Here is a 9898-nt window from a genome sequence, read left to right as displayed (position 1 = left end):
AGGGATCTCAAAGTGGGAATTCAGGAGGGAATTCCAGAGTGGGAATTTCAAGATAGGAATTCTATAGTGAGAATTCCAGAGTGGGAATTCCAGGATGGGGATTCCAGACTGGCAACCCCAGGGTGGATTTTCATTTCCATTAAAAGGAATTTCAAGGTTGGAAAATTCCAGGGTGGGAATTCCTTGTTGGGAATTCCAGGGTTGGTATTGCAGGGTGGGAATTCCAAAATGGGAATTCCAGGGTGGGAATTCCATGGTGAGAATTCCAGGATGGGGATTCCAGGCTGGGAATTCCAGGGTGGGAAAATTCCAGAGTGGGAATTCCAGAGTGGGAATTCCAGGCTGGGAATTCCTGGGTGGGGATTCCTGGGTGGGAATTCCAGGCTGGGAATTCCTGGGTGGGGATTCCTGGGTGGGAATTCCAGAGTGGGAATTCCAGACTGGGAATTCCTGGGTGGGAATTCCAGGCTGGGAATTCCAGAGTGGGGATTCCTGGGTGGGAATTCCAGGCTGGGAATTCCTGGGTGGGAATTCCAGGCTGGGAATTCCTGGGTGGGGAATTCCAGGCTGGAAATTCCAGAGTGGGAATTGCAGTGTGAGAATTCCAAAGTGGGAATTCCACAGGGGGAAATTCCAGGAGAGAATTTCCAGGGTAGGGATCTCAAAGTGGGAATTCAGGACTGGGAATTCCAGAGTGGGAATTTCAAGATGGGAATTCCGTTGTGAGAATTCCAGACTGGGAATTCCAGAGTGAGAATTCCATGGTGAGAATTCCAGGGTGGGAATTCCAGAGTGGGAATTTCAAGATGGGAATTCTATAGTGAGAATTCCGGAGTGGGAATTCCAGGATGGGGATTCCAGACTGGCAACCCCAGGGTGGATTTTCATTTCCATTAAAAGGGAATTTCAAGGTTGGAAAATTCCAGGGTGGGAATTCCTTGTTGGGAATTCCAGGGTTGGTATTGCAGGGTGGGAATTCCAAAATGGGAATTCCAGGGTGGGAATTCCATGGTGAGAATTCCAGGATGGGGATTCCAGGCTGGGAATTCCAGGGTGGGAAAATTCCAGGGTGGGAATTCCAGAGTGGGAATTCCAAAATGGGAATTCCATGGCGATAATTCCAGGATGGGGATTCCAGGGGTGGGAAAATTCCAGGGTGGGAAAATTCCAGGGTGGGGATTCCAGGGTGGGAATTCCAAAATGGGAATTCCACGGTGGGAATTCCAGAATGGGAATTCCAGGGTGGGAATTCCAGGGTGGGAATCCCAGGGTGGGAATTCCAGGGTGGAGATTCCAGAGTGGGAATTCGAGAGTGAGAATTCCAGGGTGGGAATTCCAGAGTGGAATGGCCCGTGGGAAGCGGGAATGAATCCAGGGAATGTTGTGTTTTCCAAACCTGCTCCCCCTCGGAGTCGACGACCACCAGGTGGGCTCCGAGGTCGGCGCAGGCGTCCCGGGCGTCCCCCCAGCTCAAGGATTCCCAGGAAAAGGAGTAGCAGCTCTTCCCAAACATCCTCCAGCCCGCAGAGCAGCGCCGGGAGCCCTCCAGGGTCCGGCACAGCAGCCCTGGAACGGCAGCAATTCCCAAAATCCAGTGGGGAAATCCCAGGGAAACGCCCGGAGAAACGTCCAGGGAACGCCCCAGATCCATGGGGGTAAAACATGGAGGAATTCCATAAATCCAGGGGGGAAATCCCGGGGAAACACCCAGAGAAACGTCCAGGGAATGCCCCGGATCCATGGGGGAAAATTCGGGTAAAAACATGGAGAAATTCCCAAATCCAGGGGGGAAAATGCCAAGGAAACACCCAGAGAAACGTCCAAGGCCAGGAGAAAATCCAGGGAAAGCCCCAAATCCCAGGGAAAAGCCCAAATAATTCAGGTTAAAACCTCAAATCCAGGAAAAAAAAAAAACAAACCTGGATAAACACCGGAATGTGGGTCCAAAGCCCCAAATCCAGGTCAAAATTCCGGAGAAAGCCCCAAATGCAGGGAAAATCGAGGGGGGAAACCCCGAAAATAAAGGAAAAATCCCAGGGAAAACCCCCAAAACCAGGGAAAAGGCCCCAGATCAAGGGAAAACCTCGAAATCCAGGACAAAGCCTCCAAATCCAGGGAAAAATCCCAGAGGAACTCCCAAATCCAGGGGGAAAATTTGGAGAAACCCCCCCAGATCCAGGGGGATAATCCGGGTGAAAAAAAAAACCTAATCCGGCTGGAAAAAAAAAATCCAAATCTGGGTAAAAAATCCTGGAGAACCCCCCAGGTTTGGATAAAACCCCCCCCAAATCCAGGGAAAACCCTGGAGAAACCCCCCAAATCCTGGGAAACCTCCCAAAATCCAAGGACAAATCCCAGAGATTCCTTCCCCCCTTCCCCTCCCAAGGGTTTCCCGTGGTGGTCGGGGGAGGGGGGGGTGGAATTCCCGCAGGAAATCCTGGAATTCCCAAAGGAAACCCTGGAATTCCCGAAGGAAATCCTGGAATTCCAGGCGGAAATCCTGGCATTCCCGACAGAAATCCTGGAATTCCCAGTGGAAATCCTGAAGGGAATCCTGGAATTCTCAGTGGAAATCCTGGAATTCCTGAAGGGAATCCTGGAATTCCTGACAGAAATCCTGGAATTCTCAGTGGAAATCCTGGAATTCCTGAAGGGAACCCTGGAATTCCTGACAGAAATCCTGGAATTCTCAGTGGAAATCCTGGAATTCCTGAAGGGAACCCCGGAATTCCTGAAGGGAATCCTGGAATTCCTGATGGGAATCCTGGAATTCCCAGTGGGATTCCTGGGAATCACCTGCGACGTCCTGGAGCTCCTGGAAGTGCCGCTGGATCCACGTCCGGAGCCGCGTCCGCTGCTGCTGCGCCGCCCCCAGCGCCCGCCACACTGCACCAGTACGGACCAGTATGGACCAGTGCGGACCAGTATGGACCAGTACGGACCAGTAAGGACCAGTACGGACCAGTACGGACCAGTACGGACCAGTATGGACCAGTACGGACCAGTACAGACCAGTATGGACCAGTACGGACCAGTATGGACCAGTATGGACCAGTACGGACCAGTATGGACCAGTACGGACCAGTACGGACCAGTATGGACCAGTATGGACCAGTACGGACCATTATGGACCAGTATGGACCAGTACAGACCAGTATGGACCAGTATGGACCAGTACGGACCAGTACGGACCAGTACGGACCAGTATGGACCAGTATGGACCAGTACGGACCAGTACGGACCAGTATGGACCAGTGCGGACCAGTACAGACCAGTATGGACCAGTATGGACCAGTACGGACCAGTATGGACCAGTGCGGACCAGTACAGACCAGTATGGACCAGTACGGACCAGTACGGACCAGTACAGACCAGTATGGACCAGTACGGACCAGTACAGATCAGTATGGACCAGTGCAGACAAGTACGGACCAGTACAGACCAGTATGGACCAGTACGGACCAGTACAGATCAGTATGGACCAGTACAGACCAGTACGGACCAGTACGGACAAGTACAGATCAGTATGGACCAGTACAGACCAGTACGGACCAGTACAGACCAGTACGGACCAGTATGGACCAATAAGGACCAGTACAGACCAGTACGGACCAGTACAGACCAGTATGGACCAGTATGGACCAGTACGGACCAGTACGGACCAGTATGGACCAGTATGGACCAGTACGGACCAGTACGGACCAGTACAGATCAGTATGGACCAGTACGGACCAGTACGGACCAGTATGGACCAGTATGGACCAGTACGGACCAGTACGGACCAGTACAGATCAGTATGGACCAGTACAGATCAGTACGGACCAGTACGGACCAGTACGGACCAGTACAGACCAGTACGGACCAGTAACCTCCCAGTTACCCCACAGCACAACCCAGTAACTCCCAGTGCCATCCCAGTGCCCATCCCAGAGCTCCCAGTGCTCCCAGTGCCTTCCCAGTGCTCCCAGTGCCTTCCCAGTGCTCCCAGTGCTCCCAGTGCCTTCCCAGTGCTCCCAGTGCCTTCCCAGTGCTCCCAGTGCCTTCCCAGTGCTCCCAGTGATCCCAGTGCCATCCCAGTGCTCTCAGTGCCTTCCCAGTTATTCCCAGTGCTCCCAGTGCCATCCCAGTGCTCCCAGTGACTCCCAGTGCCCTTCCCAGTGCTCCCAGTGCTCCCAGTGCCATCCCAGTGCTCTCAGTGCCTTCCCAGTTATTCCCAGTGCTCCCAGTGCCCATCCCAGTGCTCCCAGTGACTCCCAGTGCCCTTCCCAGTGCTCCCAGTGCTCCCAGTGCCATCCCAGTGCTCCCAGTCTGCTGCTGCTGCCCTGCCCCCAGAGCCACCACACTGCACCAGCATGGACCAGTACAGACCAGTATGGACCAGTATGGATCAGTAACGCCCCAGTGCCATCCCAGTGCCTTCCCAGTGCTCCCAGTGATCCCAGTGCCATCCCAGTGCTCCCAGTGCTCCCAGTGCCTTCCCAGTGCTCCCAGTGCTCCCAGTGCCATCCCAGTGCTCTCAGTGCCTTCCCAGTTATTCCCAGTGCTCCCAGTGCCATCCCAATGCTCCCAGTGCCTTCCCAGTTCCCTCCCAGTGCCCTTTCCAGTGCTCCCAGTGCCATCCCAGTGCTCCCAGTCCACTGCTGCTGCGCTGCCCCCAGAGCCCACCACACTGCACCAGTATGGACCAGTACAGACCAGTATGAACCAGTATGGACCAGTAACCTCCCAGTTACCCCACAGCACAGCCCAGTAAATCCCAGTGCCCATCCCAGTGCCCATCCCAGTGCTCCCAGTGCTCCCAGTGCCATCCCAGTGCTCCCAGTGCCCATCCCAGTGCCCATCCCAGTGCCCATCCCAGTGCTCCCAGTGCCCATCCCAGTGCTCCCAGTGCCCATCCCAGTGCCCATCCCAGTGCTCCCAGTGCCCATCCCAGTGCCCATCCCAGTGCTCCCAGTGCCCATCCCAGTGCCCATCCCAGTGCTCCCAGTGCTCCCAGTGCCCATCCCAGTGCTCCCAGTGCCCATCCCAGTGCTCCCAGTGCTCCCAGTGCTCCCAGTGCTCCCAGTGCCCATCCCAGTGCCATCCCAGTGCCCATCCCAGTGCTCCCAGTGCCTTCCCAGTGCTCCCAGCGCTCCCAGTGCTCCCAGTGCTCCCAGTGCTCCCAGTGCCATCCCAGTGCTCCCAGTGACTCCCAGTGCCTTCCCAGTGCCATCCCAGTGTCATCCCAGTGCTCCCAATGCCTTCCCAGTGCTCCCAGTGCCTTCCCAAGGCCATCCCAGTGCTCCCAGTGCCTTCCCAGTTATTCCCAGTGCTCCCAGTGCTCCCAGTGCTCCCAGTGCCATCCCAGTGCTCCCAGTGCTCCCAGTGCCATCCCAGTGCTCCCAGTCTGCTGCTGCTGCCCTGCCCCCAGAGCCACCACACTGCACCAGTATGGACCAGTACAGACCAGTATGGACCAGTATGGATCAGTAACGCCCCAGTGCCATCCCAGTGCCTTCCCAGTGCTCCCAGTGCCATCCCAGTGCTCCCAGTGCTCCCAGTGCTCCCAGTGCCTTCCCAGTGCCCTCCCAGTGCTCCCAGTGCTCCCAGTGCCTTCCCAGCGCTCCCAGTGCCTTGCCAGTGCCATCCCAGTACCCTCCCAGTCTCTCCCAGTGTCCTCCCCAGTGCTCCCAGTGCTCCTGGTGCCCTCCCAGTGCTCCCAGTTCCCTCCCAGTTCCCTCCCAGTGCCCTCCCAGTGCTCCCAGTTCCCTCCCAGTGCCCATCCCAGTGCTCCCAGTTCCCTCCCAGTGCTCCCAGTTCCCTCCCAGTACATCCCAACATCATCCCAGTGTCAGATTTGTCCCTTTCTCCCTCCCTGGAGCCCCCCAATCCCGGCCGGAACAGCCCCCAGACCCCTTTTCCGACCCCGGAATTCCAGGATTTTACGGAACAGGGAATTTTGGGGGACTTTTTTCCCACCAAATCTCCCCAAAATTCCCAAAATTCTCTGATTTTTTGGCAACAATCGGAATTTTCCCGATGAAATCGGGTTTTTTCCCCGGATTTTCCGACGGATTTCCGCCCTTCCCGTAACTTTTCCCAGGGGAAAAAGGGGTGGAATTTCCCCCCCTTTTTCCCAATAAAATCCCAACCAGGGATCCCAACCCAATTTCGGGATAAATCCCCGAAAATCCCAAGGGGGGGAGGGGGAATTTGCTCCAATTCCCGACATCTGGGGGTGAATCCCTTCGGAATTTGGGATGAGCTCCCCCATTCCCAACGGGATTCCCGCTGGGATCACGAACGGAGGTTGCAGAATTGGGAGATTTTTGGGGCAGATAATTCCAATTTTTCCCTCAATTTACACCCAAAAAAATGCCAGGAAATGGACAAATATCCCCCCCAAAGGACATTTTCCAAGGAATTTCTGCAGGTGGGATTCCAAGGACTCACCGGATTCCTGGTTTTCCGAGCAGTTCGACTTCAGGAGCTTCAATTCTGCCATAATTTCTCTGTCTGGAAGGGAAATTTAAGGAAAAGCCACGGATGGATCCTGAGGAATTCCTGGGGGGAATTTGGGTGATTTTGGGGCCAAATGGGGAATCATTTCTGGATTTTTGAGGGGGGAATTCCAAGGGGGATTTACTCTGGAATTGAGCCCTGGAGGGAATGGGGGGTGGGAAACCCCAACATTCCCATCCCTGGGTGGAATTAAATCCCAAAATTCCAATTTGGAGGTGGAATTAAATCCCAAAATTCCAATTTGGAGGTGGAAGTGAACCCAAAAATTCCCATTTTGGCGCAGAATTAAATCCCATTCCCAGGTGGAATTCCGATTTTAGGGTGGAATTTACCCTAAAATCCCATTTGGAGCCGAAATCAACCCTAAAATTCCCATTCCCAGCTGGAATTAACCCCCAAAGCTCCGATGCCAAATTGGAACTAAACCCCAGAATTCCCATTCCGAGGTGGAATTAAACCCTGGGATTCCCATTTTAAGATGGAATTAACCCTAAAATTCCCATCCCACAGCACAATTAAACCCCAAAATTCCCATTTCCGATTGGAATCAAACCCCAAAATCCAAATTAAACACAAAAAAGTCCCATTTTTAGTGGGGAATGGGCCAGTTTTGCCCAAATTCCTGCTCCCATTCCCACTCCCATCCTGGGTTTCCCATTCCCATCCCATCCCAGTTTCCCATCCCAGTTTCCCATCCCCGTTCCCATCCGATTCCCATTCCCTTCCCATTCCCATCCTATCCCATCTCCATTCCCATCCCACTTTCCCATCCCTCTCCCATCCCCATTCCCATTCCCATTCCCGTTCCCATTCCCATTCCCATCCCACTTTCCCTTCCCACTCCCATCCCCATTCCCATCCTGGTTTCCCAAACCTGTTTCCCATTCCCATCCCAGTTTCCCATCCCCATTCCCATTCCCATTCCCATCCCATCCCCATTCCCACCCCACTTTCCTGTCCCACTCCCATTCCCATCCCATTCCCACCCCACTCCGTTTTCCCACCCCATTTTCTCATCCCACTTCCATCCCAGTTTCCCATTCCCATTCCCATTCCCATCCCCATCCCCATCCCCATCCCATCCCATCCCATCCCATCCCATCCCATTCGCATTCCCATTCCCATCCCATTCCCATCCCATCCCATTTCCATCCCATTCCCATTCCCATTTTCCCATCCCATCCCATCCCATTCCCATTCCCATTTTCCCATCCCATCCCATCCCATTCCCATTCCCATTTTCCCATCCCATCCCATCCCATCCCATTCCCATTCCCACCCCATTATCCCAATCCACTCACGTTTTTCCATGGCCAGCCCGAGCAGGAGGGTCCCGTTCCCATTCCCATCCCATCCCATCCCATCCCATCCCATCCCATTCCCATTCCCATTCCCATCCCATTTTCCCATTCCCACCCCATTATCCCAATCCACTCACGTTTTTCCATGGCCAGCCTGAGCAGGAGGGTCCCATTCCCATTCCCATTCCCATTCCCATCCCATCCCATCCCATCCCATCCCATCCCATTCCCATTCCCATTCCCATTATCCCAATCCACTCACGTTTTTCCATGGCCAGCCCGAGCAGGAGGGTCCCGTTCCCATCCCATCCCATTCCCGTTCCCATCCCATCCCATTCCCATTCCCATTCCATCCACTCACGTTTTTCCATGGCCAGCCCGAGCAGGAGGGTCCCGTTCCCATCCCATCCCATTCCCATTCCCATTCCCATTCCCATTCCCATTCCCATTCCCATTCCCAATGCACTCACGTTTTTCCATGGCCAGCCCGAGCAGGAGGGTCCTGTTCCCATTCCCATCCCATTCCCATCCCATTATCCCATTCCACTCACGTTTTTCCATGGCCAGCCCGAGCAGGAGGGTCCCAGCCAGGATGCTCAGCCCCAGCAGGACGGACAGGACGGCCCCAGCCCGGCCCAGCCCCCGGGAATGCCGATCCCAATCCCGCTTTTTGGGCTCCGGCCCCGCTGGAAAAGCGACGGCGCCGCAGGAGGGGGGAGGGCCCGGCTGGGAGGGGCTTGGAGAGCCCGCCAGGGAATAAACTGGGAAAAACGGGATGGGGTCAGTCCTGGAATCATCCTGGGCACGGGGGGCTGATCCTGGGCCTGATCCTGATCCATGGGGTCTAATCCTGAGCCTGACCCTGGGCCTGGGGGGATAATCCTGGTCTTAATCCTGATCCATGGGCTCTAATCCTGATCCATGGGCTCTAATCCTCAGCCTGATCCTGGTCCTGGGGGTCTAATCCTGATCCATAGGGTCCAATCCTGATCCATGGGGTCCAATCCTGACCCTAATCCTGGTCCATCGGGATCTGATCCTGATCCACCATTCCAAGGTGGAATTAACCCCCACATTCCCATTTCTGGGAAGGAATCAAGCCAAAATTCCCATTTTGAGGGGGAATTAACCCCGAAATTCCCATTTTGAGGGGGAATTAACCCCCAAATTCCCATTCCAGGGAGGAATTAATCCTCAAATTCCCATTTTGAGGGGGAATTAACCCCCAAACTCCCATTTCTGGGGAGGAATTAACCCCAAAATTCCCATTTTGAGGTGGAATTAACCCCCAAATTCCCATTCCAGGGAGGAATCAACCCCCAAATTCCCATTTTGAGGGGGAATTAACCCCCACATTCCCATTTTGAGGTGAAATTAACCCCCAAATTCCCATTTCTGGGGAGGAATTAACCCCAAAATTCCCATTTTGAGGAGGGATTAACCCCGAAATTCCCGTTTCCCGGGGGTGTCACCTGTGCCGGGTTTGCTGGGCGGTTCCGGCTCCGCCAGGGAGACGTCGTCGTAATCGGCCTCGAAACTGTCCGGGGACCCTCGAAAATGGGGAAAAAACGGGAAAATCGGGATTTGGGGGCACCAGGGGGGACCCGGGAAGGAGATTGTTCCCAATATATTGATTTTATCGACTTTTATCCCCTTTTTGTCTCCAAATCCTCAGAATTCCATGGAAGTTTGAGCCCGGAGAGCGCCAAAAAGAGGAATTCTGCTTTTCCCTTTGGTGATTCCCGGGTTGTTTTCCCATATTTTTCCTCCCAATATATTGATTTTATCCATTTTTATCCCCTTTATCTTCAAATCCCACAATTCCCTTTGGTGATTCCCGGGTTGTTTTCCCATATTTTTCCCCCAATATATTGATTTTATCCATTTTTATCCTCTTTTTACCCAAATCCCACAATTCCCTTTGGCGATTCCCGGGTTGTTTTCCCATATTTTTCTCTCAATATATTGATTTTATCCGGTTTTATCCTCTTTTTACCCAAATCCCACCATTCCCTAATTCATATATGATGTATTTTTATACGGATATTAATATAAAGAACATAAAATATATTAAATATATTAAAATTATATTAAAA

General features: G+C 53.6%; 1 protein-coding gene across 1 annotated transcript; it reads right to left on the bottom strand.

Moving 5' to 3' along the window:
* Nucleotides 1-1396: 1396 nt before the first annotated feature.
* LOC126636539 (C-type lectin domain family 17, member A-like) lies at nt 1397-9352 on the bottom strand (the record flags this gene model as incomplete). The annotated part of the gene is made up of 5 exons (XM_050308835.1): nt 1397-1566; nt 2797-2886; nt 6433-6495; nt 8354-8563; nt 9275-9352. Coding segments are annotated over 5 exons (611 nt in total), but the record flags the coding sequence as incomplete, so codon positions are not given.
* Nucleotides 9353-9898: the final 546 nt, after the last annotated feature.

The sequence above is a fragment of the Myiozetetes cayanensis genome, unplaced genomic scaffold, assembly GCF_022539395.1.
Source record: "Myiozetetes cayanensis isolate MyiCay16 unplaced genomic scaffold, myiCay2020 scf1313, whole genome shotgun sequence".
NCBI classification, from domain to species: Eukaryota; Metazoa; Chordata; class Aves; order Passeriformes; family Tyrannidae; genus Myiozetetes; species Myiozetetes cayanensis.
This window is presented reverse-complemented; position numbering and strand designations above follow the sequence as displayed.